This window comes from Cryptomeria japonica, chromosome 4 (genome assembly GCF_030272615.1).
Source record: "Cryptomeria japonica chromosome 4, Sugi_1.0, whole genome shotgun sequence".
NCBI lineage: Eukaryota > Viridiplantae > Streptophyta > Pinopsida > Cupressales > Cupressaceae > Cryptomeria > Cryptomeria japonica.
This window is the reverse complement of record NC_081408.1, coordinates 711,789,066-711,811,435: the sequence shown is the minus strand read 5'-3', so window position 1 is coordinate 711,811,435 and position 22,370 is coordinate 711,789,066. Positions and strand designations below refer to the sequence as shown.

The window sequence follows — 22,370 nt, the reverse complement described above, 5'->3', positions numbered from 1 at the left end:
TAACAATCTAATTAAAATAAATCCTAAACATAAAAATAATAAAATATAAATATATAATTTTCAACATGACAAAGACATCTAAATTAAATAAGTTTTAATTATGTAATAATCTTTAATACTACTTATACTCATCTTAGAATATTCTTCAGTGAATCCTCCATTCACCTCTAGCAAATATTTAATACTACTTGTGCTCATTGTATAATATCAAAGAACATCGTTGCAGTCTCATGTTTCTTAACCATCTTTATATTTCATACACCATTCCAACTTGAAAGAGTCGTGCAAGTGGTACGTGCAAGGTGGAAATGGTTGATCTGCAATTCTTTTCAAGAAGATCATAGATATTGTCAATCACAAATCTCTCAAAAGCACCAGTCTTCTCACTAGTTTTGAGTGTAGTTTTCCCCAACACAAACATTGCCCCCACATTCTTTGCCAATTCAAGCTGTTGCACTTCCTCATATGCAGAGAAGTTATTCTCTGCCACTAAAGTCCTGCTCTGATCCCGACCTTCTCTACTAGTGGTCCTGATGTATTCTTTTATGCTTTCAATAACCTGGTTTATAAATTCATCTCCTTCAAAGCTCGGGTCATCCATATAACCATATTGAGCTATACATCTGTAGGTACCCTTTGGTCCCAGTCTCCGAACCTGGTATCTCTCTTCTATTAGCACACTCTTGACTGGAAGCACTCTTACTGTAAGAAAAATAAGAATCTCATGAAGAGAACCCATAGTATTCACATAGTGCCTAAACATTGGTGGCAAACCATAGAGGAGGTCACTGCAAAAGAAAGAAACTCCTGGTACTCTGTAGCCCACTTTGGCAACCAGTTCATTCACATCTTGTGGACTTAATTTTTTCTCCATTGTATATGTATTCTTCTTATTCCGCCCATAATTCCAAAAGAACATTATGATCAGAAAGAATACCGAAATTAGAAACGGAGCCCAACCACCTTGCGGTACCTTATTCAATAGAGATGACAGATAAATACCTTCGATCAGGAAAAAGACTATAAAGAAGGGCAGTATAAGTGATATATGTATGTTCCAAACTACAAGCATGATCACGCTCACCAAGCATGTTGTAATAAGCATCACGGAAACCACAGCAACACCTGCACCACAGAATACGAAGATTAATATTGAAAATTCGAAAAAAATCATACCATGTAATATATTTTGTGGGGCATCAACTATTTTAAGGTCTTACAAATGAGATGATAAGCTCACGAAGCATAAATTTGGAAGAAGCTCTATAACTAAATATTTTGATCTAGAATAAATTAAGACCATGGAAATGATGGATACTCTCTAAGTTGAGACCTTGACAATGATGCAACACTATGATCAAATGCATAAGTTTATATCCAGAGTGAGGACCCTTTTCATAAATCTTCAATATTCTTACCATAGGCGTTTCCAATTGAGGTACCATCTTTGAAACCCAAGAGTATTGCAAGGCAGAGAATCATTAATATGTAGTTAATCTCTGGAGAGTAGATCCGACCCTCCTTGTCTTTTGATGTTTGAATAATCTTCACCCGAGGGAAGCAACCTAGTGCCATAGATTGCTTTATGATTGAGAAGGTTGCCGAAATCAATGCTTGACTGGCAACTATGGCCGCTAAAGTGGCAACAACAAACATTGGCCAATACACTGCCTTGTTTTTTGGTAATGATTTGTAGAATACATTCTCTACGTCCTCTTTATTCTTGATCAAATAAGCTGCTTGCCCCGAGTATGCCAGAATCAGGGCAGGGTAGACCAGAAAAGAGAAAGCAATCTGCAATGCAAAATCCCAATTTGTCATCAAAACACAAACCAAATATGAAATTGAAACTCTATTAGTTAAGTCTTTTGAAATTAGTTGAACCTGGATGGAATCCTGATTGAAGTGGCCCAAGTCAGCAAACATAGCCTCAGAACCTGGTTTAAATATTGACACTTTTAGGCTCTCTTCGTAATCCTTGCTCTATGCAAAAACTTGCAAACTAGTTATCAAGTATATAGGAGAATTCTAAGATTGCTTGAGCCATATTTTTCAGTATAGTATGCATCACTAGATGAAAATCTTTTACAAACCTGTTACAGCTAAGACTGTGCCTCCAAGGAGCACCAATCCTTGTTTCCCATTATTTTGAAAGAAACGGACTATGTAGTAAGGGCTCATTGCCTCGAATACTCCCGGGTAGTATTTAATAATGTTATATACTCCAATAATGGCATTGCTAACGAACCAAACAATCGCTATAGGGGAGAATAGAAAACTCACTTTACCAGTACCAAATATTTGAACAAGAAAGAGTAGTACAAGGATTGCAGCTGACACGCCCAGAACAGCATCTGTATGAAGTATAGTATTTAGTATTGTATGTCTTAATTCACTCTATACAAGATATGATATTGTATTTAAGATAAATAAATATGGGGATTAGCTTAATATGTTAAGATCCCTGGTGCTTTATGATATGATGTGGATTTTGTATGTGTGTCTTACCTCTGCCGAGTCTATAGGTCTCTACTTGAATTCCTTCGACAGCAGACAACACTGCTCAATATTTAAAAGAATAAGTAAAATTAGCTAACAATTTTGAAAGCTGTAAAAGAAGTCTTTAACTTAGAGCTCTACCTGTCACCAAAGAAAACCCTACGAATCCTCTATCAAATAGAAATAATTAAAATATAAAGAATTCATTTTAGACCTGAAATTACAGGGGTGAGTGCTCCATCGCCAATCACCATGTAGGTGCCAATCATCACAAAAATAAGCAGAACTCTCTGTGCCACTGCACTCTTCTCAAGCAGTTCCTTTATCTTGTAGTTAAGATTTCTCAGATTATATCGTTTTCCAAAATGGGTTAAACTATAATTCGGAGGAAATTGTTCGAACTGCGTTCCACCATTTTGCCCCATATTGACATGCCGACATAACAATGAATATAGAGCAAATGTTCCTCCTGAACAAAAGGAAGTGAATTATAACAACTGTATTTAGAAAAAAAGTTGAATTATACATTCGGTGGATACCAACATATAGAAGAGATCAATATGCTCAATTTTTAAAACAGTTGGGGGAAGAAGGAATCGTAAAATTGGGTCCAACATATATTGCTTACCTTCTCCGTGAGCATCTGCTCTGATAACAATCAAGATATACTTGATGAGGCTGATGAATGTTAATGACCAGTATATGATGCTCAGATATCCCAAAATATCCTCCTTCGTCGGTTTATGATTCTTGTCTTCTCCATGATTTACAGTAAGAAAATTGAAGGTATAGAGGGGTGAAGTGCCAACATCTCCATAAATAACTCCAAGCGTTTCATAAGCTAGAAACAAGGTTGCCCACTTTCCAACATCCTGCGTTCCCCCAGAACAAAACAAAAGGATCATCTATGTAAGAGAAGTTTGTTTTCAGTTTGCAATGTTCTTCTACTAATATAAGGAATGGAAAACAAAAAGAAAGGACCATACCGCCCTGCATACTCCATTGGAGGGAGGTATCATCATGTGAGCTCACCTTTTTCATGGGAAGGGAAATTGAACTCTTTGGCGATTCACCAATATCTCTAATTGCTTCTGACATCTCCACTCTGCGATCATTACGGCATTCCGGGCCATCCATCCTGATCTTTTCAAATCTGTTGTTATGAAACAAAAACAGAACCTGCGTTAACACCAACACTAGATAATTACTTGCATACTAATAAAGGCAAAAGCTCGACTCATAAAGAAAAGATCAGAGCTAAATTTCAAATTCCAACGTTACAATCAATGAGTAATATAGAATATGGACAAGCCATTGCAATGAGGTTTATAAATATGCTTGCATTATTCACGTTAAAATAACAATTCGAAATAAAATAACGAGCTAAAATTGAAATAGGCTGCTGTCAGCGTGGCAAAGATGTCACGAAGAGGAAATTATTGAGGCCGGACCAAACAAAACTTCTAGGGAGAAACAATAATTCGCTCGTCATTACAATATCCGAGGCATTCAATAATTTGTTTTATTGTAAATAAAGATTATTCATTAGAATATTTAATTTATTTGAAAGTCATAAATTTTTAACTATGAATTAACTTTTTAATTTTAGGGAAGGTGACATAAATAAATGATATGTTCAATGTTGTAAAATTAGTATATATATTTTTTTTTAAATGTGTAAAATATATTGATAGATATTATTTTAAAACAAAGTTGTTTTTATTGTACCAAGACGTATTATATTTACATATGGATGTAATAACGTTCATTAATTAAAAATGTTTGTGATACTTAAATGCGTGAAAAATAATAAAAATCAATTGATTATTATTTTTTAAATTTTATATTATGTTATCTTCATTTCTACCTCTCAATTTCCACTCTCTTTGAATTTAATGATCAATCAATTTTGTCTATCTTCACCATTGATTGATGTTAGATAATCTATAATATAGTAGTATAATAATAGATTAAAAAATAATATTATTATTTATGAGGGATTGAAAGTGTCCCTCCATAAAATCTACTTTTTCCTCAACGAAGAATGGATATAAAATAATATAATAATAATGTAGTTAGATTTTTTTGCTTTGGTCAATAGTTTAATAGTAATATAACAATATAATAATTTTTTAAGTGAAATAATGAACCAATAGGAGCATACTTTAAATATATTCCTCTAAAGATAGATATGCTAGTGAATAAATCTACTTGCATCTAAAAGAGTTCTTTATATTTTATTCCATATATATTCATAAATAGACACAAAGTCAAAAAGATATACCCAAACACTTAATTGATAATTATGATCATGATGATTTTACTCTCAGGCATCAAAAACTTAAATTATCTTATTATCCTTGTACATCTGATCCAAACAGATTCTTGATAAATGTAGATATCACCATTATTAAAGCTAATTAGTACATATGATCAAATAAATTATAGTTTCATATATACAGTGATGTAGATCAAGAGTGTTCTTAATAATTACAATACTTTCTTTTAAGAAAAATGACTGAAATAGAAATGATCTCAGATAAACATTAAAAAAATGGGATCTTTTAAAAAAATTGCCAACAAAAATAAAACCTTATTAAAATAATCTCAATTTTTTAATTTTATAGTTGCAATTCTTATCTTGCAAATTATACACTTTTATTTTCTGATTTATCATATTCACTTATAGTTACTAGATTTGACAATATTTGATTATATAAATAAATGTGAAAATGGGATCTCGAATTTAAACTCGATTGATGGAATCACACACTATTTTAGTTGTATTCCAAGAGATGAAGATATGACTTCTTGCACTGTAAACAAAAGAGATTGAAAACCACATAATTAAGCCTTGAGAAATATATGACCTATTGGCAACAATTTTGTTTGCTACAAATGTGACGATGTAATTCTTCTTCTCCATAATCGCTCCAAATGATGGACTCACAAGAAAAATTTTGATTTTAAAAAGAAATTCAATAGCTACTATGCCTGCTTATGGATGTTGTTAGTAAGGTGTCTTGTGCAGCTAAACCATCAATCGTTCCTCTTTATGAGTGGACTCTATAACCTGGTAGTTGTAGATCTGTGTAAAGGTAATTCAAAACCTCTAGTAGAGGATATGATATGTGCTTTGTATGCATGTTTCAATATGAAAATTTAGTGCAGATCGACAAAACAAAGATATAAGAGGAAATACCTTCTAATTTCTTCTTTGCATGTTATATCATATTGTATTATTTTTTCTAAGACCTAAAGTAATTTGGTTAAGAAGATAATATTTTTTAGGGTAAGGTTCTATGGAGGGGGCTTCTTAAAATTTTTTAGTGGGTGATGCTGCAATTTTTGAGGAATATTTTAAAGCTAGTGGTCCTATGATTTAGTAGTGCAGATCAACTTAAAAGTTTAAGCTCCAAAATTAATTTAGGGAATTTAAAATAGAAACTAATTGACAAGTGGCAAAAAATATCTCTAAGCTGGTGGGGAAATTTCTAGCCCCACTCCAATTGAACCTGCTGAAATATGCAATCCTAAAATGTAGGGGCTCCTATTTTTCAAGAAAAGATTCAAAGTTATCTAGTAGCATAAGTATTTTTTATTCATGGGACCTCCTACTCCATGAAAATAAATCCCAATGCCCCCCTCATGGGATCTTATCCTTACTATCTTCTAATATTATTATACCATTTAATATGTGATATACCCTTTTTTTAAACACTAAAGTTATTTGGTTAGGAAGATATTGTTATTACCATCTTATAATATTAGTGCATATTTACCTTTTAGTATTTGTTGATCTCTAAAGCTTTCTCTAAAGAAACTAGAGTCTAGAAACTTCACAAACATAGGATTGTGATTCGTGAAAAAACCTCTAGATTTTAAATAAGTCGACTCTTATGGTTTCTAAGGTTCTAAAAAGGTAAAAATAGATGCTAAAAGAAATTAAACAAAGATTCTAATCTAAGGCGATGCACCAACATTTAAATAAATTTTCCTTTTAATAAAGCATAATACAACTCATAACAATAATTAAATTCATAGTGATTCTAAAAGAGCATATACATGATTTAAAATCCTAATATATATATATATATATATATATATATATATATATATATATATATATATATATATATATATATATATATATATATATATATATATATATATATATATATATATATATATTACAGTATTATGAATCATAGAAGCCTGATCAATAAAAATAGGAAACAAATAATTCTAGATAAATGTGCATAAAATGCCACAAACTCTTCATTGTTGGAAGGAGAACAGAGTACATAAGGCCATAATGACACATAGTAAGATATTAAAATCCATCCATGAGAAGCACCTGTTAAGGCTCACTAGAAGTCAAATGTCTCTATTATTTATAAAAAATGTATTCTATAGAATTCCTATTATATCAAAAAATTAATTTTATAGACTAGTTCATTCCACAATCATGAAAAAGATTCTTGATGCAACTGAACCTTGTTGGGGCTCTTGGTTAAAGGTGGATGAAAATGGTTGGCATCCAATCTTTTTCACTAATATAACTCATAGTTATTTCTCCTTCTCTCATGGAATGACTTAGACATAAGTCATGGAAAAAAAAAACCAATGGCACAACTTAGAAAATGTTGGGAAAATAGGTGTTGTACACATTGCATAATAATATTTATAATTGTAATATTTATTTATTATGTGAGTTTCCAATGGACATGTAATGTAATATTTTTTTATTCGATGTTGCACATGGACATGTAACATGTAGAGATTCTTTTGGAATATTCTCCAGACCACTTGATGAGTTGTATTGTAACATTGAGATATATTATATTGTATTTATTTAATATTGGAGAAATTAATTTAATAAAGTACCCAATATTATATGTGGGGTCAATGGGGTAGTTAGCCCATGGTATTTGCACATGGTTTTGATGTAATACCACAGGGTGGTTTTGTGGGAGCTCATGTCTATAAAAGCAACCGCAAGGGTAGTTGTTTGGATCAGCCAATTAGCTAGGCTTAGCATTTGTGGAGGTTGGGAGCATGGCATGTGATGTGTGGCTACATGCTTGTTCACATGTATTGCTTGTTGATGGATGGGGCTTTAGAAGCTTTCATGGTTGTATTGTAATGTCGCATTGCTAAATAATATATGGTGATGAATGCTTTTGGAGGCTGGGTTTTTCCCACATGAGGGTTTTCCTAGGGTATATCTTGTGTCATCTTTGATGGGTATGTTGTCTATTCTTTGCATGTGGATTCTATGTGATTATTTTGTTGAAATCTAAATTGGTTTATCTGGAAATTGTCAAAAAGTTGGTTGCATGTTTCCTTACAAGTGGTATTAGAGCTATGATTTATGGTGTTATAACCTTAGGTGTTGAATCCATGAATGTATGAAAAAATGTTAAGGCAAGACAAGACATGAGGGTTTGTTTCAGGTTGTGGGTTGCAGATTTGGTGTTATAAAAATATGGATTTATGTTTTAGGGGTGAAATTTTAGATTTGACCCCATGGCTATGATCAACGAAACCCGAAGATCAATTTTGATATATGATTCACTCTATTTTGATGATAAAGGCCCGAATTTGAAAAAAAAATAGACAATACAATTGTATGGCTGTAGTGCCTATGTAGTGGTGTTGTGAAAAAAAAAATTAAAATTGAATTGTTGTTAAAACTGAAAGGGAGTTTTGAAAAAATTGTTTGAAAAATATAAAAAAAATTGAAAAGGTAAAAAAAATGATTAAATGTTGGGGGGGGGGTCCGCAGACTCCCCCATGACCCACAGGGCTCTATGTTGGACAAAACCTGCGACGATAGGTATTGACAATAGCTACTGCATGAGGCAAGTATTGGCAGGCCCTGCCATGCGCATGCTCCCTATTGGCGAGGTACCACCAACAAAGGTACTGATAGGGCCGGGCCTTAGTGGTGGCCACACCCCCACCACCGCCGCTTATTAAATATTAAAATAAACAAAAAAATCCACCATTTGTAATAAAATGAAAAATTACAATTTATCTTTTTGAAGTTTTTTCAATAAAATAAAACATTAAATGTCTTTTTTAAGTTTTTTAAATAAAAATTGAGAAATTGTTTTTGATAAAGATAAATAGGTTCTATAGGGACTTGAAACCCAAAGTTTTACAGACCAAGGCCAACAACCAAAAAGACATTAATCATGAGCAAAAGAGGGGATAAACCCCACAAAGACCCAACACCGGAAAAAAAAAAAAAAAATTCTCCAAAAAAGATAGGAAAAGGACCTCAACTAAGTGAGTTCACCAATTCAGTATTCTTCTAAATAATATTCTTATTGATTTTCTCCAAATCCTCCATGATGAATCTGGAGGTACCCTGGTCTTGGCTCTAGCTCTTGGTCCTAGTACAGGGACCTAGACGAGTCTACCCTCCAGTAGCACTCTGGCCATTCTCTGAAGCATTCTTTTTCTATTTCCCCCCCAAGGGAGGATCGATGGCTATGGGTCTGGTTCTATAGTCAGCCATCATGGCATTGATTTTCTTCAAATCTTCAACACTATTACTCATCGCCTCCCTTCTAATTTCCACCAGATTATTCAGGTTGTCTATGATGTCATTCACATACTCTTCCAGCTTATCAATTTTGCGCTCATGGAAGATCTTCATAGTTTCAACATCTTGAGATATCTTTAGAATCATGCTCATGATCTTCTTAGATTTACTAGGCCTAGGGGACTTCGTGAAAGTTTCAATAATTCCCTTAATCCCATTTTTTAGGGTTCCAATTTCCTTATCCACCCACTTCCTACAGTTCTCCTAGCCCCTAGTGACCTCCAAAATTAGGTCTTCCAGCACCTTCTCCCCCTTTTTATCACCTTCATTCTCCTTATTCACCATCCCCTATTTCTCGTTATCCACATTGATGGGGATGTCCAACCTAGTCTCATGGTCCTTGTCTTTGGACCCACTTGACTTGGTCAATTTCATTTTCTTCTTGATGGGTGTCTCCAAGTCTTGCATTTTACTGCTACTGCATTTAAATTTGCTTCCGCCTACCTTGATGGATTGGTTTTTTTTCTACTATTGGTTCTCGGGGTAACCATAACCTCCCCTTCTTTCTTTGGTCTATACTCAGGGTCCTCTGAATCCTTGATATCACACCAATCCATGGTAGTGCCATTGTCATCCTCTTCCAACTCCATGTCAAAAACAAACTACACCTCAGGGTTAGAGGAGGAAATGTAGGTTTTATCCATGGGGGAAGGTTTCACTTCATGTGCTTTGGCATACTCCATGATTACCATGATAAGCCCCTCATGAAGGACCGGATTGTCCAGGTTCTCAACATGTTTTGCTAAACTATTTTCCAAGGATGAAACCAGGTAGAAGGGGATGGAAATAATTTTACCATGCCTAAAATGGTTTAAGATTGTAAAATGATATGAGAAAATACTAGCATATCTACCATCAAGAGTGATGTACCTCATGACGAATTTTTCCATGTTCGCCCAGAGGGAATTCAGTTCTTTCCTATTGTAGCCACCGTCCACCATTTTAGATACCCTCTATTGTTCCTTTTCCTTGTCAAAAAAAGAAGCAATGGTATCCTCACCTGATTTCCTTTCTCTATAAATTTTTTTCCCTCCATAGCAAGTCTAGTAATAGTGGCAACCAGGGTTTTGTCAACACAGAATTCCACCCCATAAATGGCTAACACACCCTAGTTCCAACCTTTGATAAAGCTTTCAGTAACTAGGGAAGAGTTGCCATGAAGTCTCTCTAGATAGGGGACCATCCCACCATCAGAGATTTCCTCCCAGACCTCCTTATTCTTCTGCCACTTATCATAGGTCGTGGGTTCATGCCTATTCTTGTCACCACCCATTCTGTTACTTAGGCAATCTAGACAACTACTCTCTAAATGCAAAACCAGGAAAAAGAAAAACCTGAAATAGGGCGAGCTGAAGTTTCTAGAGTTTCTCAAAGTGGTAATAATTTTAATTACCATCCAAACAACTCCCATCCTATCATAATCTTCCAACATTAAAGTCATTTGTAAGGCTGAAGATATCGACATCATTTCTTGTCAGGTCACACAGAGTTTTCAGGAAGGTTTCCCTTCCGCTCCACCATTTAACTGTCACATTATCAACAGTCAGGTTGGCAGCATGATCAACCAATTTATTTCCTTCTTGGAAAACATGCAAAATCTTGAAATCCTCCAGGCTGACAATGATTTCAAGGAAATCCTTGATTAGGTTCACAATAGTCTAGCTAGGCTCCATACTACCCCTGATGCATTTCACAATTTTAAGCGAGTCACTTTCCAACCAGACCCATCTAAAGCCCTCCTTGGTCTCCATGTGTAGCCCTATGTAGGCTGCGTTGGCCTCCACATAATGGTTAGTATGGGTGCCGAAAGGGAGTGCCACCGCAAAGATCAACAAAAGAAAATGATTCCTTGCCACTCCCCCATAGCTTGTCGGCCCAAGATTTCCCTTGGCCACCCCATCAATGTTGATTTTGATCCACCCCGGAGGGGGAGGATGCCATGACACATTCACTCTGCTATGTTTTATTTTATAGACTGGGAGAGATATATTCCAACAAATCTTTCATCTTTTGATAATATCCCATTCCTCGTGGTTAGAATGAAGTGTTGGGTCATTTTTCCTACCTGGACAATAATTCAGAAAGTTTTCCTTAATAGCAGTCCTTATTCTGATTGCCACCACTTGAGCAGTAGACTCCATATCTCTGAAAACCCTATTATTTCTTTCCTTCCAGATATCCCAGACAATATGAGGCATGGATGTGTTCCACAAGATACTAATCACATGGTTACTAAAGGGGCACTTCCATTGGCACCAAAAGTTCTATATAGAATCAAGGAAGACCCAATTAAAGCTCCACAGGTTGAAAAAGAAAGCCCAAATATCCCTGGCAAAAGAACAATGTAAGAACAAATGTTCTACACTTTCAGCTTCTTCTTTACATAAAAAACATCTATTAGTGATTGGGAGACAATGTTTATATAGATTATCAGAGGTAGAGATCTTTTTTTGCATGAACAACTAGAAGAAGACATAATTTTAGGAATTAAGAATTTATTCCAAACTCATGCCCAAAAGAGGGCAGGAGTACAAGACCTGGTAATGATCCCGAAAGCATCCGCCTCCACAAATTGGCCAAAAGTAGATCAATTCCAAATGACCAAGTTCTCCACTCGAGAGGAGGGGATGGGGATCAGGTTAAGTCAAGATTGAAAAGGTGCCAATGACTCATCAAAGCTTTTGAGGTCCACCCAACCACCATCACTGATATAATTCACCACCCAGGAGCCAATCAATCTAATGCATTGATCTTTGAATTGAGAAGCCCACAACGAATCAGACAATAGACCCTCTCCCATCCACCAATCATCCCAAAACCTAATATTTCTCCCATTCCCCAGAACCCATCTGTATCCTTGACTGATGATGGGGTTGGAACTGAAGAAGTTGTTCCATAGATAAGAAGCCAAAGATGGGAGGGATTAATTTCCAGCATCCTTTGGAAACCATGAATCTGGTATTTGTTCTTAAAAATATCAATCCATTCATTGCTCTCCTTTAAACACCTCCAAAGTTGTTTGGCCATTAAAGCCCTATTGAATTCTCTCAAATGCCTAATATCCAAACCTCCCCCTATTTCTAGGTAAGCAGACTTGGTCCCACACAACTAAATGGAGCCTACTTTTGGATTCAGTACCCGACCAAAGAAAATACTTATGTATTCTTTCCATTCTATCAACAAATTTGACTGATATTTTAAAGAGGCTCATAGCATAGACCAGAAGGTTCTGAAGTGAAGCCTTGATCAATTGAAGTTTACCTGCTTGACTTAATAAAGCCCCTTTCCACTCAGGCAACTTATTTTGGCTGTTTTCTTCCATAGAGAATAACTTGGACATACGGTTTCACATTTTCAACTTAATTTAGTTGTTAGAAGGGCGACTCAATGTACTACATTGTGATATGATTAGTTTTTCTAGATTATGTCATTTTGATAGTGAAATGTTAGTTTGCAGTCAGAGTTACCTTTATGGCTTTGAGAGGTCATAACTTGAGCATATAGTCATATTTTGGACTTTGAATAGTCGACAAAAAACTCTTGGAGAGAACTATGCTTTGGTTTAGATTTGGAGTAGGTTTAATATTATTTATTTGCTGATATATTGATTTGAGATATTTATGGGTTTTTTAAAACTATGGTGACATTGTGAGTTTATGACATGTTTAGTCTTGGAGGTTTGGAGTTTATGTCATTTTACACTCATCATTATATCTCATATTTCTCTCATGTTGACATGGTTATTAGTTTTGGTTTGAGTATGTATGTTGCATTGTTGGGTCTACAAGTTGTGCAGTGTTGTAGGTAGTCTATACTTACAGGATTGCATTTATGGCTTGGATATGGGTTGTTTATGCCCATAGGTCCCTTTCATTATTGATGAATATTCATATTGGTGGTTTAGTTTAGTCACATGGTTTGCTAATTTTATTGTCATGTTGAGGAGGAGAGATGTTGTTACCAGGTATATTCATGGTGGAGGACCTATTTTGTTGACTATGTGATGTTGACATGTTAGACACATTGAGATCTAGATGCTTGTTTTGTGGAGGTGATCATGATGTCATGATTGTTCCTTGTATTTAGGGACTTTGGCATGACATGGTTAGATTTTCAAGTGCTTTGATTGGTAATGATTTGATTTGGATTCCTAATTGGTTATGGTGGTGTATCTTCTTGGTTGAAGATCATGGTTGAGTTCTTTCATTGTTACATGGCTTTGATTGATTCTCATGTTAGAGGATAGTTTTATCATGATGTCATGGATAGCTTGGTTACACTTTTAGTGGGAGATTTTGACAATGATGATGTGGCAATGTAGGATTGGTTCGTGATTGTTTGTTGGTAGTTTCTTATCTTCTCGAATTGGAGTTCATGGTTTACTTGATGTTATTGATATTTCAATTGTATGCGTGTAGACTTGGATGATCTTCATTTAGGAGACAATTATCACAATGATATGGAGAGCTTGGTACCATGTTTAATGGGACCTTGTAGAAGTGATATTTATTCACCATTGGATGGTGGATGATATTATTAGTGTGCAGATGTTTGAAGGATGCCTCAGATCATATTTTTGCAGAAGGATCTTTCACATTTATGGGTACACTTGTAGGAGATGGTGATCTTCATGATATTTGAGGATGTTGACATCTTGAAGGAGTCATAGACTTCTTGGTTGATGTGTGGTTTTATGCTTTCATTTGACATGTCATCCTTGTTTGATAGGATGGTTTCTATTATGTCATGGTACACTCTTGATTAGCGGTTTAGAGTTTTGGCATATTTGGTATATTTATGTGATATTTTCATATTGAGCATGTTATCTCTTTGGAGGATATGGTTAGATCATCTTGTCATGTTTATGTTCTCGATTCTATAGTTGGAGATTTAACATTGATCTTGGTAGTTGTCTTTGTATTGCTACATGATCATTTTGTTGATTACTTCGTGATGGCGCTATGTTGCATTTGGAGTTTGGTACATATTGATTGGTTATAGGTAATCATGAATAGGTGGAGACATAGGTGAGGTTGGCATTCTCTTGTATTTAAACATGTGTTGAGATGGTTTATGGTTTTAGTAGGAAGACTAAGGAGAATTCACTTGGTATAGATTTGAGAGGAGATTGTTATTAGATGAGTCATGATGACTTGAATGTCTTGGATGGGCATTCTCATTCCCCACTCTTGGTCTACTCAACAGTTTACTACTTGAGAGGTATTGCCTATTGTTCCTTAAATGTGCATTATGTTTATGCTTATCTTTCATAGATATGGATCTTGAGCTATGGATAGATGGTTAGTTTTGGAGGGCTCAGTTTGAGAGATGTTTAGCATTGGTTATCTCATTGTGCATTTGAGTTATTATTATGATGGTACTCATTGAGTATTTAGATTGGGAGATGGTTTATTGGGAATATTCTCATGGTTTGGGAATGGTATTGGTTTTATCTTCTTGGTTATGAGAGGTTTACATCTATGTTGATTACATGATATATATGTTTGTTTGGTACAAGGGATTGAACGAGTTTGGGTGTTGTTATGAATTTTCATTTGGGGTTTTATGGAGGAGATCATACTTGACAACATTGGAATTTAGAGGTGTATGTAGAAGGAAATGTTCTATAGGTTTTGATTTGCAGTGTTTCTCTCTTTGGTCTTGGTTATCTTCTTTGATGTTCAGTATCACATTACATTGGATTTGAGGTTGTTTGTTGCTATGTGTTCACTAGTTTTGTGTTTATATATTTTCATGTGGGAGATGGCATGGAGGTTCTGTTGGCCATTTGGAGGAATTGATCATGTGTTGCATTGATGTTTTGTCATTGATGTCAACACTAGTTGTTTTGGATGCTTTACCAACACCCTTCTGGTCCCAGTAGGATGTGTGGTTTCTGGATGGATTGGATTCAACATGATCTGATATGATTGGGTTATGGAATTGGCTTATTCATGTTTATATTTAGTCAGTTGGTTTTGATTAGGTGATTAGATACTATCTTGTTTATTTGGAAGCTTGGTTTGTGGCTCTAGCGGGGGTTTCACCGGCAAAGATTTGATGAAGATAGTTGATGATATGCATAAGTGGTGTTGGTATGACTTCTAGTAGAGATTTATGATGCTGATGGTGATCATGTTCAAGACTTGGTGGATTGGAGATCATTGCTTTAGCGTGTGGACCTAATTTGGGTCCCGATGTATCTAGGTTATGGACCGGCTTAATGTGACGTGTGGTTTGGACCTCTTGATATGTTTTCGAGATGTCTTATGGGTTGGATATTATTTGTTTGGCCTAAGAATGTTTTTTTTTTGTAATTATGTAATTGCTTTATTGTCTGGTGGCCAACCTGATTGGTTATGGTCAAGGGTTTGTAAATATATGATGTAAGATCTCTCATTGTAGATCATATCATGGCATGGGATGTAATGTGTGAATAATGTAATATCATTCAGGTAGAGGATTTGGTCAATCATTGGAGATTGAGTTGGGTTTATGTAAGAGGATTTAGTCCTTTGGTATTGAGCTTAACCATAACTATATTCAGGCATAGGAGATGCTATCTTTGTAGCTCATTCATTCTTCTAGATTGTAGTTTGGATTTCTATGTAGTCAGCTAGACTCCTTTTGTGATGAGTAGTGCGCTTTAGGCTGTTGGCCTTCCTGCAAGTGCAGGCCCCTCAATTGTAATTCACATACTTACTACAAAAGTATTATCTGACTGTGGGTAGGCTTCCCACCATGGTATTTCCCTTTACTGGGTTTTCCACATATAAATCTTGGTATCATGTGGATGGTATTTATTCTCTGATTATTGTTTATGCTTAATTGGTTTATCTTTTATTCTGGTATTAATGTTTTGGGTTCTGGTATTAAAGTTTTAAATTGCTTAAGGTTTTGGTAATCTGTGACAACTGATTCACCCCCCTCTCAGTTGTCTTCCGATTATTTGAACTGTCTAACAATTGGTATTTGAGCTCTGGTCCTCTTTGCAGAAAGCTTAACTACTTGAAGAAGATCGTATGGCATCTAACTGTTCAAGTTCATCAAGTTCATCTGGAGCTATCTTTTAGCGAGATATTCCTAGGCTTGATGGAAGAAATTACATAGTATGTAAGATTCAGATGGAGACTCATCTGAGATGTCTTGGTAAGGAGATTTGGGAGATCACACAGAATGGTGTTACACATTATAATCTGACATCTGGCAATCCTCCTCCGAAAAACTTGGATAAGGAGCTTGAGAATGATTGTAGAGAAAGAGAAGCCCTCTTGTGTGCACTTTTTGATCAACAAATAATGGGATTAAGTGATAAATCATCCGTAAAGGTTATATGGGATAAGTTGGAGACTCTTAATGAAGGTGACCCTATTGTGAAGATTGCTAAACTTTATGGTTACCGGGTGAGATATGAAAACTCAAAAATGGAAGAAGATGAAAGGATTACTGCATTCATGGAAAGGGTAAATGAGATTGTTATGGGAATTCAACGTTGTGGTGGAACTCTAAGTGAAAATGAAATTGTTTCTAAAGTTTTGAGAGCCCTACCACTAGCTTACAAGATGAAGGCTACTGCGATTAATGAATTGAGAACAATGACTAATACTTCTGTCAATAGAGATACCTTGGTTGGGAAATTATCTACTTTTGAGCTTGAATAATTTGGACCTTCTAGAGCTGTGAAGTCTAAACCTGCTTTTCATGCGTCTACATCATCAACCGGTAATAAAGATTTGAAAGATTTATATGCAAAGGAATTGGATGATATGAAGAGAGAAGATGATGTGTTTGAGAAACTTGAAGCACTATTTGCTAGAAGAGTACCTAAAGGACCGGTAGGAAGTAAGTATGAAGGAAAAGCACCTTTTAAATGTTTTGTATGTGTGTGGGAGAAAAAGTGACACTAAGCAAGCATGCCCTAATCCCACTTTCAACCACACACTTGTGGAATACGAAAGAGCCTAGAGGTATCACACAATTGGCTACTTCTCCTTGTGGAAGAAAGAGCCATGGGCTACCTATTAGGATTTCTATTCCTTTGTTGTAAATGATAGATAGAATGATGCAAGTTCAATCCCTAACCCCAAAGTGCAAGTATGAACTAATAACGAGATTGCAGAATTGAACTTAAATAATGGAAAGCTGTAAACACAAGGACAAGACAAGAATGCAAATGCATACCCGGAGTTAAAATCTGACTGAAAATGTTCGGGACGGGGGCGCGGGCGCCACTGTCCTGATTCTACCCTTGAAACTGCTCCGAAAACTGCTGTTTTGTAACCTGAAAAGCTATCAAAATGCTGAAACTTGCTGTCTGCCAGAAGGACCAGGGCGCCTAGCGCCCCTGTCCCAGGGACCAGGGCGCCCAGCGCCCCTGTCCTGGCAGGACCAAGGCACCCCACGCCCCTGTCCTAGCTTTCTGGGCTGGAATTTGGTGTGTTGTTCTGTCTCAGTCTGCTTCTTTCGGATCTGCAACTTGCGGCATCGTCCGAGTCCTGAAACCTACACTTATATCTGAAAAGGTGTTTGGGCGGTTATATAGGGTTTTGCCTTAGTCAAACCCCTGCTTCGGTGATTTCTACCTCCACGAATAGCCAAGTTGTATTGTAAAATGTATTGTGTGTGCAGACCTAGTGTGTGTGCAAGGTCCTTAAATGCAAGAAAGCAAACTAGAGCAACCTAGAAAGTAAACCCTAATTGCTTGTAAATGATAATGTAAATGCTCTAAATCAAGATGCAAAGTGATCTAAAGCATGAATAAAGGATATATTGAAGCTTATGCAAAGACATGAAAACAACATGAAATCATACCCAACCCTCAAGGGAGGAGTACAAGCCAATCTTCAGTCGGTAATCTCCTATTGTTCTTCAATGTCTTCCAAGCCCTAAATGGATGAATGAAATTGATAAATGCTTGATAGAAGGATATTGAATGTTGTTGAAGTCTTCAAAGATCTGCTCTTTCACTGCATAGAAGGTCCTCGAAAGCCAAAATTCGGATCCTTTCAAATGAAGAAAGAGAGCTCTTATGTATGAAACCCTAGGTCTTAATTTCGACTTTTGGCCGACCTAGAGATTGAATATCCCGCCAATTTCTTGGGGTTAAGCTTTATTTTATGATTGGATCACGCTCCTAAAATTTTGAAAAAAATGTCCGGGACCATGTTGCACTCCGGGCGCCATGGTCCCGACAACTTTTCACCAAATTTTCAGGGCCATCAGATATGATGATTTTAGAGAGAATCCCAAAGTTACAGCTAATTCTGAGATGTTTTGACCCCCGAAATCAAGCCCCCAAGTTCAAAATAGGACCTAATCAGGGTTTTTGATTAAATGATGTATTGGAAGAATAAAATGAAAGGGGCACACTTTAATGAAAGGGCCCAACTTTATGATGTGGGAGATGATAAAATAGAACCTTAGACCTAATTAATTTAATTAATTAAGTGCTAAAGGGGAAATGCAATGCAAAATGCAAAATGCGCCAAGGCGGGTGCTAAACTAGGTGTGAAATTGTACCACCCTAGCAAGTGCGTACAATTTACGACGCTACAGTATGTAATAAGATTGGTCATTTTGCATCTAGATGTCCTAAAAGGAATTCAATATTTGAAGAGAGAGTTAGAAGATCTTTTAAGCCTAACCTTGGATATCAGAACAAGTACACGTATAGGAAAAATAGAGACAAATCATGCTACATAGTGGATGAGGAAGGTGTGAATGATTCTACTGATGAACTGATAAAAGACTCTACTAGTGGTTCCGACAATGGGAAGGAATGGGTGTTCCAAACTATCAAGGAAGATGTTCCGGAACTGGAAGAGAATGTACCTGAAGAGAAGGAACTTGCGGTTAAAATTGAAGACAAGGATTAATGGGTAATTGACAGTGGTTGTTCACATCATATGACTGGAGATAAAGGGAAGTTTCTATCTTTACAAGAATTTGATGGTGGTCTAGTTAGATTTGGAGATGACAAAGCATGTATGATCAAAGGAAAAGGAACTATATTATTGGATGGTAAGCACAGTACTGATAATGTTTATTTTGTTGAAGGTTTGAAGCATAATCTTTTGAGTGTAGGAAAATTGGTGGATGAGGGATTTCAATTACAGTTCAAGGATGGAAAATGCAAAATCATTAACATATATGGTTTGGAGATTGCAACCGATACTACACAGACAAAAGGTAATATATTTCATTTGAATTCCGGTGAGAAGACATGTTTGATTACATATAGATGTTATAACAAGAGATTGCAGAGAATTGTGGAGAGTGCTAATGTCAAAGTGGATGAGCTAAGTAGAAGTCAAATAAGAGTTTATGAGCAAGAACCGACAATGGAAATGCTTATTGTTATCCACAATAATAGCAACTTTACCAAAACAAAATGTTGAACCAGTTACTCTAACAATATCAAAAAATTCATCAGTAACTGAAGAACCGAGAAGAGGAACAGAGAGTCAAAAGACTCCTAGGTATGTGAGATTGAATCATTCAGAAGATCAAATCATTGGGGATAAGAACAATGGAGTGATGACAAGAAGAAGACTGACAAATAATGAGGTATGTTTAATTTCTCAAGTTGAACCAGTATCAGTAATTGAAGCGTGTAAAGATGAATGTTGGTTGAAAGATATGGAAGAAGAATTAGATCATATTGAGAAAAATAACACATGGACTTTAGTTCCCCAGCCTAAAAATAAGAATGTTATTGGAACTAAATGGGTTTTTAGGAATAAATTGAATGAAGATGGTCAAGTTGTAAGGAATAAGCCTAGATTGGTTTGTAAAGTATATTCTCAAAAGGAAGGAATTGATTATGGTGAAACTTCTACACCTGTATCTAGGATTGAAGTTGTAAGATTATTTCTTGCCTATGCTGCCTATCAAGTGTGCATTTTTGAATGGGGATCTTGATGTGGAAGTTTATATTGAAAAACTTGATGGTTTTTCACTTTCAAATGATACAAACATGGTTTGCAGGTTAAGGAAAGATTTAGATGCATTGAAACAGGCACCTAGAGCTTGGTATGCAAGGTTGGATAAATATCTTTTGAAGCTTGGTTTTACTAAGGGTAATGTAGACGATAATTTATATTATAAGGTCACTGATGATGATATACTGATTATTGAAGTATTTGTTGATGACATCATTTTTGGAGGTGAAGATAAGTTATGCATGGAATTTTCTAAGAATATGGAGAAAGAATTTGAAATGTCTATGATTGGGGAAATGAAATTTTTCTTAGGTTTGCATATTACTTAGACCGATAAAGGTATTTTTATCTGCCAAACTAAGTATGCTAGGTAATTGTTGAATAAATTTGGCATGGGAGACTCTAAACCGATAAGTATTCCTATGGTTACAAGTGAGAAATTGACAAGGAAATATGTTTCTGCACTGGTAAATCCTACAAGATACAAATCTATGATTTGAGGTCTACTTTATTTGACTTGGACTAGGCCTGACATAATGAATGTTGTTTGTATTGCATGTAGATTTCAGAGTGATCCTAGAGAAAATCATGAGAGTGTGGTGAAAAGAATTTTTAGATACTTGCAAGGTACATTAGAATATGGTTTGTGGTACCCTAAGGATGATGACTTTACTTTATGTGCATATACAGATGCTAATTAAGTTGGAGATGTTGATGACTAAAAAAGTACTTCCGGTGGAGCTTTCTTTCTTGGAAAGAAGTTGGTTTCATGGATCAACAAGAAATAATAATGTACTTCTTTATCTACTATTGAAGCTGAGCATGTTGCTGCTGCTACTAAGTGTACACAAGTTCTATAGATGAAGCAAATATTGAAGGATATCAAAGTGCATTGCACTGGACTGATAGTTATTCACTGTGATAACTCTGCTACTATTGACATATCAAAGAATCCAATATTTCACTCTAAGACAAAGCACATATCTATCAAGTATAAATTTTTGAAGGAGAAGGTGGAAGAAAATGAAGTCAGATTGGTTTATGTGAACACTAAAGAGAAGATTGCAGATATTTTCACTAAACCTTTGCTTAGAGAATCATTTGAGTACCTGAGAGACAAGTTAGGGGTTTCTGTCCCTCCGATAGAGAACTGATTGATTCTCTTTGGCATCAGTCCGATACGCATTATCAGAGACATCATTCATTCCGACACTAATGTGGGGATGCTACTGCTCAGGGGGAGTGGTTAGCTTTGTTATTCAATGGTTTATGTTTTTGCTTTGATATTTTTGTCAGATTTCTGGCATTGATGTTGAAGGGGGAGAGATATTGATCTAAAAAACTTAAGGATTTGTATACATAAGGGGGACATATATATGTGAAAAACAAAGCTTTATAGAGATATCATTCACAGGGGGAGTTTGGTCTTTGTTTCTAAACTTCATTGCTATATCTTTGAGTGGGAGATTGTTGGCTGTCTTCCATTGGGGGAGACTTGTTTGGCATTTCTTAATACTTAGATGTTTTTCACATATAGTGTTGCCATCAATGCCAAAGGGGAATATTTTTGACCATTTAGAGGAATTGATTATGTGTTACATTGATGTTTTATCATTTATGTCAACACTAGCTATTTTGGATGCTTTACCGACACCTTTCTGGTCCTGTTAGGATGTGTGGTTTCTGGTTGGATTGTATCTGACATGATCCAGTATGCTTCGATATGACTGGGTTATGGAATAGGCTTATTCATGTTCATATTCAGTCAGTTGGTTTTGATCTGGTGATCAGATGCTATCTTGTTTGTTTGGAAGCTTGGTTTGTGGTTCCGATGAGGGTTTCACCGATAGAGCTTTGATGAAGATCTATGATGATATGTATAAGTGGTCTTGGTGCAGCTTCTAGTGGAGATTCAGGATGCTGATGGTGATCATGTTCGAGGCTTGGCGGATTGGAGATCATTGCTTTAACATGTGGACCTAATTTGGGTCCTTGTGTATCTAGGTTATGAACCGGCTTAATGTAACGTGTGAATTGGACATCTCGATGTGTTTCGAGGATGCCTTATGGGTTGGATATTATTTGTTTGGCCTAAAGCTGACATGTTTTGTAATTATGTAATTGGTTTATTGTCTGGTGGCCGACCTGATTGGTTATGGTTGAGGGTTTGTATATATATGATGTAAGATCTCATTGTAGATCATATCATGGCATGGGATATAATGTACGAATAATGTAATATAATTCAGGTAGAGGATTTGGTTGATCATTGGAGATTGAGTTGGGTTTATGTAAGAGGATTTAGTCCTCCAGTATTG

General features: G+C 35.8%; 1 protein-coding gene across 1 annotated transcript; it reads right to left on the bottom strand.

The window, feature by feature from the left end:
* Positions 1-247: 247 nt before the first annotated feature.
* LOC131036182 (potassium transporter 26-like) lies at positions 248-9,702 on the bottom strand. The gene is made up of 9 exons (XM_059219439.1): positions 9,607-9,702; positions 3,532-3,678; positions 3,128-3,371; positions 2,714-2,968; positions 2,509-2,559; positions 2,094-2,354; positions 1,885-1,937; positions 1,419-1,794; positions 248-1,125 (listed from the first exon to the last, which is right to left on the bottom strand). Exons 1-9 carry the CDS (start codon positions 9,700-9,702, stop codon positions 248-250), a joined length of 2,361 nt encoding a protein of 786 aa, XP_059075422.1.
* Between the last annotated feature and the right edge of the window lie 12,668 nt (positions 9,703-22,370).

Coding starts and splice junctions, on each gene's coding strand:
- LOC131036182 (XM_059219439.1), bottom strand. CDS start 9,702: ATGGAGTTGGAAGAGGATGACAATGGCACTACCATGGATTGGTGTGAT. Junction 3,372..3,531: donor TTTCCCTTCCCATGAAAAAG/GTGAGCTCACAT, acceptor GGGGGAACGCAG/GATGTTGGAAAGTGGGCAAC. Junction 1,938..2,093: donor CACAGTCTTAGCTGTAACAG/GTTTGTAAAAGA, acceptor TATTTAAACCAG/GTTCTGAGGCTATGTTTGCT.